Source organism: Dermacentor andersoni, chromosome 1 (assembly GCF_023375885.2).
Source record: "Dermacentor andersoni chromosome 1, qqDerAnde1_hic_scaffold, whole genome shotgun sequence".
Taxonomy (NCBI): domain Eukaryota; kingdom Metazoa; phylum Arthropoda; class Arachnida; order Ixodida; family Ixodidae; genus Dermacentor; species Dermacentor andersoni.
In genome coordinates this window covers 283,799,893-283,814,169 of record NC_092814.1, presented here as the reverse complement: position 1 = coordinate 283,814,169, position 14,277 = coordinate 283,799,893, and the positions used below count along the sequence as shown (strand labels likewise).

The following is a 14,277-nucleotide window of genomic DNA, read 5'->3' as shown; positions in this document are numbered from 1 at the left end:
TGGCCTACTTTGCTACACCACTTCTGAAGAAAGCAAGTGCACCCCTCCCCCCGGGAGATACGCCTATGCTTACCATCTTGCACTGCAGCTGCAATCTGTGGTGTAATCGTTATTGGAATATCGATTAGCCGTTTCTTCTCAAATTGGTCCTCTCCGTACATTTCTTCGGAACGAATGTGCAAACGTATAAGGATTTGATAACGCAGTCAAGCATAGTGTGGTATCGCAGTGCGTCAGCTTCCAACTATAGCGCCTGTCAGCGGTGTTCAGTCCGCGCTCTGTGGCGCAGGCTGATGCCCTTCGCCGTGGAGCACCTGTACCTGCACGCAGCGATCATCAAAAAGGATGTGGAAGAGATGGAAAGCATAGTCCAGGCAGTCACCCAGGCAACAAAGGACTTCGTGTCAGCGCTCCCCAGGGAAGGCAGGCCGAGCGAGGCGAGGTTGATCGACAAGATCGGCAAGCTGCGCGTGTTCCCGTACTCGTTCGCCTCGTTGCACGAGCCCCACCAGCTGAACCGGTGCGTTCATCATGGCGGAGCCTTTTCTTCTATTCACCTTCTCTAACTTGCGCTGCTGGGACTTGAGTTGCCTGTCGACCGGTAACTAATACGTCAGGTCAGGAGTTCGCGATTGGCAGTGAGCCTTTTGAAGGTGTGCTAGGGTGCATTTATATAGACCAACTCTTTACATGGAATCCGAATAATAAGAATAAACTGATTAACGGGAGCTTACTGACACGTCCAAACGAAAAGTATTCCAGCAGTCTATTTTACAAGCACTAAGCTATGAGGCTCAAACTTGGACGGCAACGACGACCGCCATCACCTCAACAACAACAACAACAACAATTAGGAGGGGCTATAATAGCTGTAATACAAAGACAAGGACTTGGCGATATGGACTAGAGAGCAAACGGGTGCAGCTGATCATATTCTGGTGGTGATTAAGATGAAGAAGTGGAATTCGGCACGTCATATGTAATGCGTAGAACATAACCGGTGGTCTATCTTAGTGACAACGGGCGCCAAGAGAAGGGAAGATTAAAATAGTGTGGCAGATAACTAGCGCTTGTGATGAGATAAGAAAATGTGATGTCACAGGATGGAGTTAGCTACATAAAGACAGGGGTAACTGGATATCACTGGGAGAGGCCTTAATTCTGCAGAGGACCTACCATAGGTTGAGGAATAATATTAAGAAAGAGGGGAAGGAGGGGGAGGAGGAGCTCATTGTGACAATGGCAAAGATGCACTCTGATTGGTGGCTTTGTAGAGTGACTTTCTTAATGAATTCGCCTCATGCAGTTTTCTGTCTGAAGACGTCATGTGCGACGGCAGCGAGAAGGAAAACAGTGTTTGCTGTTATAAAAAAGTGTTTCACTAAGGCAAGGTAATGCGGATGGTAATACGGAAGCGCCAGAGTGAATTGTTTGCGGCCTGTTTCCTTTTTCGCAGCTCTTTGCGATCCGCCGGGCTTGCATGCCTCACCAAGTGTGTCTTTGTGCCAGGATCTTTTTTATTTTTATTTTTTTTTCGCTGCTTTACGCTACGTACAAAAAAAAAAAAGTAGCTACGCAAGAAAGTTGCTTGTTGCTTGTCGCAATGAATTTAATCTCATGAACTTTTTAAAAGGTGCTCCGAAAAAGAAAAAAAAAAGATCTCGCACGAGATGGGAGCGACGCATGAACCGATACACACTCCCCGGCGTTGCAGATAAGGCTGCTCGTTGAAAAGAATAAAAGTCACACTTAAATAAAACTCGAGTAATGTTAAAAAGCTGTCCACTTACAGGCCCGCTGAGTTCTGGAAGTCGACCACATCATTGTACTCATTATATTCCTTTAAGGAAGCCAGAAGCTTATCCTAAGGAATTGAGTAGAATAGAGCTTCTTCGGTCAACAGAAAAAAATAACATACTTAATGACGTCATTACGCTTAACAAATTGCATTGCTAACATCATTTTTAAACAGTATTTTTTTTGCTTTTGTTGATAGGTCTTTGGAGCTAGGTTTTACTGGGGGGCAGGTTTTAAAGGTTTTTAGATATGTTGATTTTTTAGTGCTTTTAAACAATAAGGGTGACTTTACATCGCCTGCTCTCATTTTAGAAGATTTTAACAACCAAGGCCTAGGCTCGCTTTTACGCATGAACTTCGTGACGCCACCGGCCTGCAGTTCTTAAATTTAAAGCTGTCTTTTGAAGTTGGTCACGTCTGCTGGGCCCATCAACCGCGAACTTTGAAGCAATTGCTGCCGTATGATTCCGCAGATTCTAAGGTGGTGAAGCGAGCAGTAGGTAGTCTTTGCTTGAAATCAGCTCTGCGAAAATCGTGCGTGCACCAAATGCGGTCTAGTTTCTCAAATTAAGTTGGGCGCCTTTTGGCAGCTGGTTTCCGTTTGATGGTCGTCAACTCTATACCAGAGTCTGCACTGCAAGAAGTAAAGCTTGAAGCGCGAAGGACAAGAGCAGAGGTCCAACGGCCGAAGGTGCACAAGGTGTCACACAACCTTAAAAAGGCTGCTAACCGCCACGGTATTCCTCTGGCTATTTCTGCGCCCAACAAGCTTTCGGAGCTGTGCTCTCGAGTTTGCTGTGAGAGCATGTGGGGCTACCGCACTAGGCATGAGAAGCCCTTTGTTAAGGACTCCAGAGGGGTTGCATATGCCATTCCCTTGAATCCTTGTGGGCAGCTATACATTGGACAAACCGAGCGTTGCGTGAATGACCGTTTAAGGGAACATGCGCAAAAAATAAAGAAAAAGGAGGATAAGGGCGCACATATGGTGGCTCATGTTACCGCGTGTGAGTGTGATGCTCGATTTTCTGAGACTACACCATTCTGGGCAGGCCCGACTAAAGCGGGAGACAGACGGTTCGATTCGGCGTCCGATACGGCGTCCGACGTGCCGGAACCGAGGCGTTTTGCCGTGCCGAAGGCCGGGTCGGACTCCCGGCGCTTCGAACTTTTTATCGCATATCTCGTGACTCCATCTGTTTCATTGCTTCAGCCGACAAGATATTTCGACTAAAGTGGAAACCAAGACCATTGTATTCGATGCATATCCGTCCCTCAAGACCTGTTCATGCGTTTGGTCTGCGTGCAGCATCGATCATTCGTTGCTAGCATGTTCTAGGGCACCAATGTCGCTGCGCGCTAGCACCTAGTTACATGGTATCTTTTTCAGATATTACGCTTTCTTTGCAGCCCACAAGAATTTAGAACCACAGAAGCTATAATCATAAAAAGAAGTTATTTGGATATTTCTCAATGGGCTCGTTAGCTTCGTTATTATAGATTTTGCGATTAAAGCAATACTTTAAAGGTTGGTAAATAATTATTGTTAATTAGTTGCCTAAGCTCACTGTAAGAAATAATTTGAGTTGCTCAAGAGGACATTGACAATGCTAAGTTGGTTTTTGGCGGGAGATCGCTGCACAAGTTTGCTAGCTACTTTGTTAGAGCTTCCTTTACAACGGATCATCACGTTCGTCTGTGCTTGGTGATGCTCTCTATTGAAGCGAAATGCAAGGTCGCCATTTATTTATTTACTTTTTTTCGTTTCTGGTACGCGTGGTGTGTGGTGCGGAAGTTGCGAACATAGTAGCTGTTGGTAGTGAGAAGAGTTTTTGCGCGATACAGTGACATGTAATGATAGCTCCGGACAGTTTCCGCTTGCGGTCGGTGCATTTTCTGCGGCCATTGCCTAGCAATACATGGACGTCTGGAGTACCTATAGGCAAGCAATTCGTTGCTTTCTGCAGATTTTCTTTTATTTATACTAAGTTGCTCTTTCACGCATTTTCGGAGTTTAGAAGCGGAGAATTGCGTCATTTCGGTAGCATTGTCTCATGCTGGCATATTGTTTACCTTATCTTAATTATTTACGAAACTTTCTATTTGAAACTTCGCAGTTCTATTGCATTTCGGCTGTGACAATGTTATTTTTGTATAGTCATTAGTGAATGGCATGGGGCACTCTTCGCCCTTCATTCAACTCAACCACAAGATCCCGTCGTAGATGTTTCTACAGTACCGTCGGCAGCATGGGGACCGCACCTCCCCCCTCCTTTTTTTGTTTGTTTTTGTATTCATTTTTCTTTGAGTGCAGCGCGCCTCTCCACGCGTTAGGGCGCTGTGCCAGCTGCACGTGTTCCACGTTTTCTCGTGGCTCGTTGCCTATGACCACTCATACAGGTGCGCAACCTAGAATAATTAGCGCGTTACGTCAAAACACCAAAACTGAGGAAATTGAGGGAAAATCGAAAAATCGCTTTTAATACTTCATTTCAAAATCGTGCCTAAATTGCCGTGCGAGTCAAAGGATAAAAATAAAGACAAGTGGAGTAATAAATGTCTTCCTTTCCTTAACATCAACATATCTCAACGTTTCTTTTTTTTTTAAATTCAGCTATACATTATATATGTCTGTTAAATAAATTGAAGTATGTGATCAATTTGGAGATACTTGCATCTTGTTGGCCGTATAACAAACGCTCACCGGCTGTGTTTTTGGAAGTGTTGCAGGTATAATCAGGATTTCTTCTTGCCCACCGCTTAAATTTTGCAGCAAGTTTTATGGCTGCCATTTAAGCAGAATCGCATTCTCTAATGCCAGAGTAATAGGCATCTAAGCGACTTCTCAGAATAATTTTACTAAAATGCAGAGACAATCATGTGGACTAACTTTTGTAAATACCGCGATATATATTTCTTCGTACTATATTATCCCAACTGTGATTTTGGGCCCTAACTTTCAGCCTTTATTGCATCGGAGCCGAGGCAGTCATGCGACAGTGAGCAGTGCGCGGTAACACTGTGGACTAAGCTGTATACGTCACAGCAGGACTGCGGTATGCTTATGCATCTGCGATGGACTGGGAAGGTAGGAGTGAGACTTTTCAGAATAACAGAACAAAAAGAACACCGAGGAAAACGTTTGTCTTAAAGAGTTAATATATCTTAATAGACCCGGCGTTGTTGGTGAGTCAGATTCATTCGACGAACTCCTAAACATTTGACAGAGTGTTGGCCGAAAACAGCAGCCTAATTGTGCAGTGGCGACTCCTTCGCAAGCGCCATCGGCCGCGACCGCAGAGGCCGGAAGGCCTTCCCTGCTCCCAACGATCGGTGGCGCTCGAGCGGAGTCGACAGTGCAGACGGTGCGCTGCGCCATATGGAAAGGTTTGCCGCACTGATAAGGTTCATGTGCAACAAAGCATAGGTAACCAAAGATAAATATTGGAGGACGCTTAAGCTTCGCCTTCAAGAGTGGAACGCGACAGCGTTCCCGTCGACCCGCCAAGGGGTGTAAGACGCGCTACGGCGCAGCGACTACGCGCCCCGCATCGGACACGGTGAGCGTCGAGCAACGCAGCGTTCGGCGTGACAACGAAATGTGCGCCTGAGCAAGCGACGCACGCCTGAGCCTTAGAAACAGCTCGTTTCTAAGGCAACACCGCGTTCACTAGAGGCGCTTTTGTACGCTTTGAAGCATCGAACTCGTGGCTCAGTGGTAACGTCTCCGTCTCACACTCCGGAGACCCTGGTTCGATTCCCACCCAGCCTATCTGCAAGTTGTTTTGAAGTGAAGTGCCTGCTGGGATTTATCGCTCATGGCCAACACCGCCGACGCCGACGAAACCGGATTTTCTGCGACACGAGCTCCTTAACGCTGTCGCGTTAAAAGACGTTTTTTTTTTTACAATGCCAACGCTCCTTCGTTGCAGAAGAACCAACACCGCACCACGCTGTCGGCTCCGCTGACAACCACCGATCGCTGGTGATCGGTATAGGGGCCTAAACAGCTAGCCGTTACATGCGGGGCCGACGGCGCTAGCGAAGAGGCTGCCGCTAGCAGTTAAGTTAGAATACTTTTCTCAACCCTTTAACGTCATGCACAATTATGTCGAGCTTAACATAATTGGCTTCCTCGACAACTGCGGTAGCGAAGAGCAAACGTGCAAGGAAGGTGGGTCGTCTCGCACACTATAGGATAATGCGATAATGCCAATCGCATTATCCTGTAGCATCAAATATGAATATTACCGCATCTTGTTGTTGTCGTTGTTGTAGGAATAATAAGGCTCGTACAATCGGTTCGAATAGATTACATTCATTTAACTTTTTTTTTTACAGGTACTGCCGAATGGCAGGATAGGGTTTTGTATTGTGCGGGGCGAAGGAAAGGAAATCATCCGCGGTCCGCGACCGTGCCAGGTGTGAGAATTGGGAGGTCAATCCCACTGCTCGTAACACGTTGTCAAGATTGGAGTCGGGCATGAATTAGATGGTAGCTGGCCCATGCCGTCGTCCAACTTATCCACGCTGAGGACGTTGTTGAAGGGAAGGACTGCTTCTCATCGAGAACGAGGAATATGGGTTTATTTACACTATCTACATAAGGACGTTGCAGTTCATCAGTCTAGCATGACTGCGAGAGAAAGTACACCGAGCAGCCGCCTAACAGTGGTTTACAAACACTCGGTCCTCTCTCGATCCCTAGGTGAGGGAAACGTTCGATCAATAGACGAGCCACCTTTGAGCGGGAGGGCTTTGAGCGGTTTCACGGTCCGGAACACGCTTCCGCACCGGTTTCACGGACCCCACCGAGGGCAGACGGACTTTGCAAAACTCGGGGCTTACGTCAGGAACGGTGCGTGGGAAGGGGCCTCCAAAGACGTTCCCTCGGGAACTCCCTTGCTCACGGCAGACCGGGTCGGCGGTGGCGTGTTCAGTCACAAAGCCTGGTTCGTCGAACTCATCTCGGCAATCCCGCGACGAAGGGTCGAGGACGCTGCGTATTGTTCTCCGCACACAGTAGACTTAGTGGCGCCGTGTGGCTAGAGGGTGGCGGTGGCTCCCCAGGAAAAGTCGACGCCGCTCTCGCACCTGGCTCGCAAAACTTGCACCTCAGCAGGCCGTTCTTAACTCAGGTCATTCAACCGCGTGTCTTACAAAACGTCGGTAATGTTTGTGTCTGTAACGTTAATGCGTCTGCTTGTGCACTGCGTTTTCAACCTGGCGTATCCGCCAGCACACGGACAGCTTCTTGTCTTCATCCAAGCAACGGGGAAGCCAATGTGAAGCACTGGAGTGGCCTGGGCCCAGAAAAAGATGCACGAACTGTTTTGAGCGCTGCACGTCTGCAACAGGGAGAAAGTGTCTTTGCTTCGCATAACTGAACTGCATTCGTTATGTTTAATAAAGAGTAGTAAGACGCTATCTCAAGCTTCCCATAATTTTACTTTAATATTCTGCTTTTCAGCATAACTCCTGCATTCCGTTTTGAAGCGCATACCTGTTTTTAAATTGATAAACTTCTGAGTGCCGGAAATAAAAATAAAAATTAAATAAAGATGGTTTGCAATACCGAAAAAAAATGTCACCTGACTTTCTTTCAGATTGCCATTATAATATGAATATTTTAACAATGAAGCCTAAGTGGTGCTAGACAGACCAGGGGCGCTATAAGGTAAATCTATTCCAATTTGTTATTTTCAATTTCCTTCGTTAGTGCGATTGCTCAAACATTTTTGGGACCACGTTCACTTCGCCTGTCTGTCACGAGACGTCACGTAAACGGCGAAAACGTCCCATATGAAGAGTACGTGTACACACTCATTATGCACGATTAGGCCGAACGAAAAAAATTATTTTCGATTCTACGCATTTTCATCATTACCTTTCTGCGATTGGTGAAAACGTATTCGCGCCACATCTAACTCGCCTGTGTGTCATGCGACTTCGAAAAATGGCGACAGCTCACCACGCAAATGTCACGTGTGCGCACTAAAGATGCATTATTGTGCTGTACAAAACTAACCTTCTTTTTTTTTGATAGCCAGAAACTGCCCCGTTCCGTAAGGAATAGAAGAGGTGTGTCCACTGATCGCGCTGCGTACGCAGAGCTAGCTGCCGGTGAAAATTGATTTCTTGGCGCATAATAAAAATTATCGCGCCACTAAAACGTTACGGAGCCCTTTCGTCACGTATACGACATCACTCAGCCAAATCTTCCCAGGCGGTCGCTCCTGCCTGTAAGCGAAGCCAAGGAATTGCAAGCATTCATGGACAATAACATTTTCATTCGGCTGGTCATTTTCGAAATTGGTGCCTTATAAGAAGCTAACGAAGCACCTGAAAGTATTCATCAGTAATACCGCTGTGCCGCAATAATGCAGGCTACTCGTCATACTCGCGACAACTCGCCTCCTGTTCGCGCGTAACTTTGTCCGCATACCTCAGTCTGTACGCACACGTGCCGGACCAAAGGGACGTCGACTTCGTGTACAACTTCCTGCGCCTCTCCCGGATAACGGCCCAATACATGGTGCGCCTGCTGCTCAACTCGTCCGCGGATGTCACCGAGCCGTTCGTGCCTCCATTCGAGGCGGGCGTGCCGTACATGGCCAGCGTCTTCAACATGGTGCACTTGAGCCCGGCCGTCGTGCTGCCGCCGGCGTTCACCTCCGGCCAGTCACTGTCGCTCAACTACGCCGGTCTGGGATACAACGTTGCCGAGCAGGTGAGTGGCGAGGCAAACGCCACACGCCGTGTGCGCACTGCCAGTTTACAGCGTGTACGTCGCTGTGTAAAGCCGGCCGTTTAACATGCCACCGCTTATAAATTCCGCAGATACGAGCCCAAATCGGCGAACTGCATGTCGCATCGAGTGAAACGCGCCTTAACTATTGACTCGGTTGCGTTTACATTTGAACCGGTTGCGCACTTGGCGCGATTCCTCGTCGTGTAACTACATAGCTATCTCGTACAAGCGCAGTTCTATCAACGTTGCTGCGCTTTATTCCAAGTGTGGCAGCTGCCATTAATTCGTTCTCTAAAGATGTAGAGTGACAATAACAAGGAGTGCTAGAAGTATTGCGTCCCCCATCAACGGGACATAAATTCACATATTGCCCCGCAGCGGGCGGGAGTCAAGAAATTTGGACTGTTCCATCGTGCGCTCACTCGTGGCATCTTTCCCGATAACGTCTGATATAAGGACGCTGCGTCTATAGCTAACTTACGGAATTCTTTCTCTTTGCGCGTTTCATTTCAATAAGCACGGATGAGGCAAAGGGGCACTTATAATGCAGGATCTTCGATGAACGTGCTTCCAATAGCGCGTTGTTGCGTTTTAGGCATCCAGCATTGGTGAACTCTGTGCATGCTTGGCGAGCAGTTAGAAAAGACACGTAATTACATAAGATTACGTATTTATTGCCCATGTTAGTATGGGCAGATATCTCCGTATCTTTCCGATAGAGTGCATCCTAACTCTCTTTACACGAGTTATATACTCATATAATAAGATTTATTCAAAAAATGGGGTGAACTTACACTCGTATATAACTCGTACAAAGAGAGTTAGGATGCACTCTTTCGGATGCACTATTCACCTGACCCTTTCAGCCACGAATTGTGGCGAATCGTTGACAAATCTTTCAAAGTTATATGTTTCCCGAAAAACACGGCGCAGACTGCACAAGAAGTTTTCCAGCTCATAGGATAAATATATGTGCGGTTTCTGATAGTCCGTCCTCACGATTGTAAACACGCCCGCCGTGGTTGCTCAGTGGCTATGGTGTTGGACTGCTGAGCACGAGGTCGCGGGATCGAATCCCGGTCACGGCGGCCGCATTTCGAAGGGGGTGAAATGCGAAACCACCCGTGTACTTAGATTTAGGTGCACGTTACAGAACCCCAGGTGGTCGAAATTTCCGGAGTCCTCCACTACGGCGTGCCTCATAATCAGAAGGTGGTTTTGGCACGTAAAACCCCATAATTTATTACAATTTTGCACACGTACGCGTACGCGCACACGTGCACGCGCACACGCACGCACGCGGACGCACACCACGCACACACACACAATTTTCGTTCGTGAGTGGCCTTTGCCATTGACAGGCCGCCTTCACTAATAATTTGTCCAGCATCAGGGTTGGCTGACAACTCGGGGTGACATTGGCATGTCACTCTGCACCCTGTGAAACGTTGGTTAGTGGTGTTTAACGTCACAAAAGAACGCAGTGTCTGCGGAGAGCTCCGGATTCATTTTTGACCTCGTGTAATTAGTTAACGTGCCCCTACAGTCTGGTACACTCATATCTCTGTATTCCGCCGCAATTGGAATGCGGCGGCCGCGGCAGCCGCGGCTAGGAATCACACCCGCGATTTCCCGATAAGGAGCCGAACGTCATAGCCACTCATAGTACTCTCTGAAATGTAAAGCTCTCACACGACGAGGCGAGTGCTTTGTGTAATTGTTTTGGTTCATCGCCTCCGAAGTGCAGCTTGAAGGCGAACGTAACTTTATAGGGCGTAAAGTCCCGTGATTCTTCCGTACCAGAGCCCGCCGAAAATACGGACCCAATAAGGCAACATCACGTCTCGATCTCCCGTCGGATACGACACAGTTTTCACTTATTTGTGTTCACGGCAGATTTTTCTCGCTGCGTCACACTGGTGTGCCGATTCTACTTGCTTGCCAGAAAGTGCGTAAGGTAAGCGTTGTAATTTTACTTCCAAAAAGCTCCTGTTTCCGCCCTGATGCAGTGTGTTACTACATTTGCAATTCGACTATGCAGACCACCATTTTACCTATGAAGAATGATGCATGGAGAATATCGAGCGAGCTTTGTCGCGAGATCTACTGAGCCTGAATAATGCAATCTTGCGGAAGCCGCTCCCTTCATATTTTGCTCGCGCAAAGCACGATATATTCTCGAACCGGATGGGCTGAGCGCATACTGCGGAACCCAGCGACCGGCCGCCATCTTCCCCGAGCTGCCAAGACGCGTTCGCGTGCATGTAGCGTGTGTGTGTTACGCGGTGTTCAATGTGTAAATATGTCTGTGCCCGCGACATCCAAGTACATAACATCATCGGGGCGTCACTGCGTCATATATGGATGTGCAAATAACCAGGGGAAAGGAAGCAGATTGCCGAACACCGTTTGCGACGAACACGGTGTACGTCGAGAGCTGTGCCGCTGTGGCATATTCAGCCGTGCATGTCCTTTTGTCTCTGTATGTGTGTATATGTGTGTGTTTCTCTATGTGTACGTGTCTCTCTACGGGCCTCGATTACACAAAAGACTGAGGTGGGCTTCGTACAGTGGCTCTCGCCATAGAACTCCGCACCTGATTCACAAGTAAATGCCGCGAAAGTGTTCGCACCGCTACAAAGTTCTGACGCTCATGACAATCGAGCTCATGCGTAATAGATTGAATACCGTGCACTGGCGTTAGTGGCCACGAAATTTCGCGATACCTTACTGCAACTATTCGAATCCTTTATGCGTGAAAGCTGGTTTGTGTTACTTATCGTAACTACTGGCCAGAGGGCAAGAGCGGCGATGTTTGTTAAAAAAGTATGCATACATTGAACAGTAGATCCGACACGGTTGAACTAATGTTAATTCATCCTTCCGCCCTCCCGAGACAAAAAACGGACCCATCTGGGCATCCGCGCACGTGCGCTACGCTTACTCGAACCTACGGCATGCCGCCTGTTTTCAAGGTGCGCGCCGCGATATTTTTCCAGGCACTACAACGCGGAGGTAAAGCATATCGCGTACTGCAAGGCTTTTACTAGCTCATGACATATTGTTAGACGTGCAAATCAAAGTGGAATAGCCGCAGAACCAATGTTTCCGCATGCAAAGGTAACGCAGACATACCCGAACGATCCGCTCCGTCTGCGGACGTTGAGCTTGCCACAGCCATTCCAATTTGCAGCACAATCTTGCTGAGAAGCTGAAGTCCACTAACCAAATTCGTTAGCTAAAATTCACCATCCCGTTCCTTCGTGAGAACTTCAAAGAAATGCCAAAGCGCAAGCAGCGCAAGCACTGCGTCTACCTGCGGTCGCCTCGCTTGGCAGCTCGGAGCCGTTGGAGCAACAGGTGGCGTCACCGCGCTTTGAAAATGGCGCCACTCAATTTTTTTTCGTGTTCTAGTCTATACATCAAAGGGGCCACGTTTGGTAAGTCGATCGTCTCGCTCTATTGCGGGGCGAATGGAGGCTGTTATACAGTTGAAAGCCTGTACGGTTTTTACCATTAATTACATGTTGTTAAACCATGAAGTTGGTGCCTTGAGGCGTAGTTGTCTCGTTTGACGCATGTAATACTCATCGTAGCGCTTTTCACTTTCTTTTTGCTTAATGTATCACGTCTCTCTCTCTCTCCCTCTCTCTCTCTCTCTGCAAGTACAGAGCTACACTTACAGGAAGACTGGAATGAAACACGAACAGGAAAAAAAAAAGGAAAACAGACTATAGATCGGCGTATCTCTACTCATACATTGGCCCATGCGTTTGTGACACTAGCATGATTTATTCACAGAAGCCGAGCTTTGGGGCTTAAACATGGGGAGCAGCCTGTTCCTACCGAAATGCAACATCGCAATTTAATGTGATCGCATGTAAGAGGCAGGGGCGTAGGCAAGGGGGGGGGGGGGGGAAGGGCTTATACAACCCCCGGCGCCGGAAATCATGCTCGATTTTGTCTAGAATGTCCTTTTCATGCTCGAAAAGACATTTTAGCGCCAACATTGCGAAATCGGGCAGGATTTCGCGGCAACACCCATGCACCGGGAGTCACACGTCGTAACGCAAGGAGCTCCATCTGAGCACAAAGTTTCAAAGGCCTTTGGATGGCGAGTGGGCTCGTCGCGGCATCTTGCGGAGGCCGCGGAATCTAGGGAGCGCTTGGATTTAAATTCTGAAACTTTATGGTTATAAACTTCTCATAAATTTTTGATGCGAAAGGTGCTTTGATATTTCCAAAGTCGTGCTTTAGATTTTCAATGCCGTAACTACGTAGGTTTAATGTTGTTATAAACATTTGACGCCAAAGGTGCATTGACTTTCCTAAAGGCGTACATCGCACCATACAACGCGAGAAGCCAAATCAACACACTATCAGACAAGCTGACAAAGTACGCAGCGAGGTCAGATGAAACCACGGAGGAAGGAAGCTAAGGAGAGGCCCTACCCCCTCCGCGCGCTGGGAGAAAAGTGTGGCGGAAATGACGTAGTAGGTCCTCATTTTTTTGCTGCTTTTTTTTTTTTTGTATGGCCACGCCTTTTGGGCCACAATGGCGGCGTTGTTATGGTTTCGAGCGCTCACACGTGTTGCTCTGGTAGGTTTCGGGCCGTGGCAAAGGCGCTGAGTGGGCGGGTTTGCGTTAGTCACCGTGTCTTGTTGCGCTGTGTTACTTACACCGTGCTCTGCCAGATGTTGCGCGAGCGCGCGCGCGGAGCGCGCGACACTACGCGCAGCGCGGCGTGGTTTCGCGAAAGATGTAAACAAGAGAGGAGGGTGGCCCAAAAGGCGGAGCATCGCCATGAGCAACGCCAAATTCCGGCTTCACTTTTGCTTCACAAAGAGTGACGTCAGGGCCTCTCCTTAGTTTCCTTCCTCCGTGGATGAAACGAAGCGCTGTGGTGGTTCATTTGTGCCGTCATGTCACAAAAAAGATCAACCTTTTTTTATCCTGCGCCAAAGCATCCATGCCAAGACACTAAAATAAGCAAAGGTAACTACATTCTTATTTATTTTATTACTTGGACTTCTATTCGCGAGGTCGCATTGAGCCTCGTTTCTTTTTTTTTTTTTTTTTGTTCTCGCTACTTGCGGGCTGCCGAACCAGTCAGAGCGCATGCGTTTTTTTCGAGCTGCATCGACCACCGCGCAGTGCACTTCGATGCGCGTTCGTTTTTCTCCGGCCGAGTGGATTTTCGCCTGGCAGAGCTTTGGACGCTTTCTGGCGAGCAGACGAGAAAAATAAACAATGCGTGGTCGCTCGCCGCCATCACTGCGGGGACTCAACGGATTGCAACGCGTTCACTTGAGCGCAACCTCTTCGGAAAATTTTGTCTCGCCGGTGTGATACCGATCAGTATGCGTATGGTTCTCTGTGGACCATGTGTCTCACGTTTTCTTCGATATTCCTTCGGTAGCCACACTAGGCGCCCAAAGTACGCATTCGATTGTAGCCAACATGCTTTCTTTTGCGTTATTTCATTTCGGTGCCCCCCGCGCCACAAAAGAAAACAAAAAAAGACGCGCGGCGCAGCGAATTGTCGCATGGTGAAAGTTCGATTTTATTACTTCTTTTGCGCAAAGTAATGGGCCACGGGACGCTTCAGTTGGTGGATACTCTTATTTTACTATTGCGACAGCAGTTATATGGACACTCCAGGCGCATTCCTGCCGTCACCGTCGCCGTCATGTTCCGTATAAAGTCCAGGGGCGGTAACATCGTGACC

At 48.1% G+C, this 14,277-nt stretch overlaps 1 protein-coding gene across 1 annotated transcript in view; it reads left to right on the top strand.

Moving 5' to 3' along the window:
• Positions 1-293: 293 nt before the first annotated feature.
• The window catches only part of LOC126547728 (membrane metallo-endopeptidase-like 1), a 36,929-nt gene continuing 22,945 nt past the window's right edge, over positions 294-14,277 (top strand). The window contains exons 1-2 of the mRNA XM_050195689.3: positions 294-520; positions 8,248-8,527. Coding sequence (XP_050051646.2) covers positions 294-520; positions 8,248-8,527 — 507 coding nt within the window. The remainder of the gene's footprint in view (positions 521-8,247; positions 8,528-14,277) is intronic.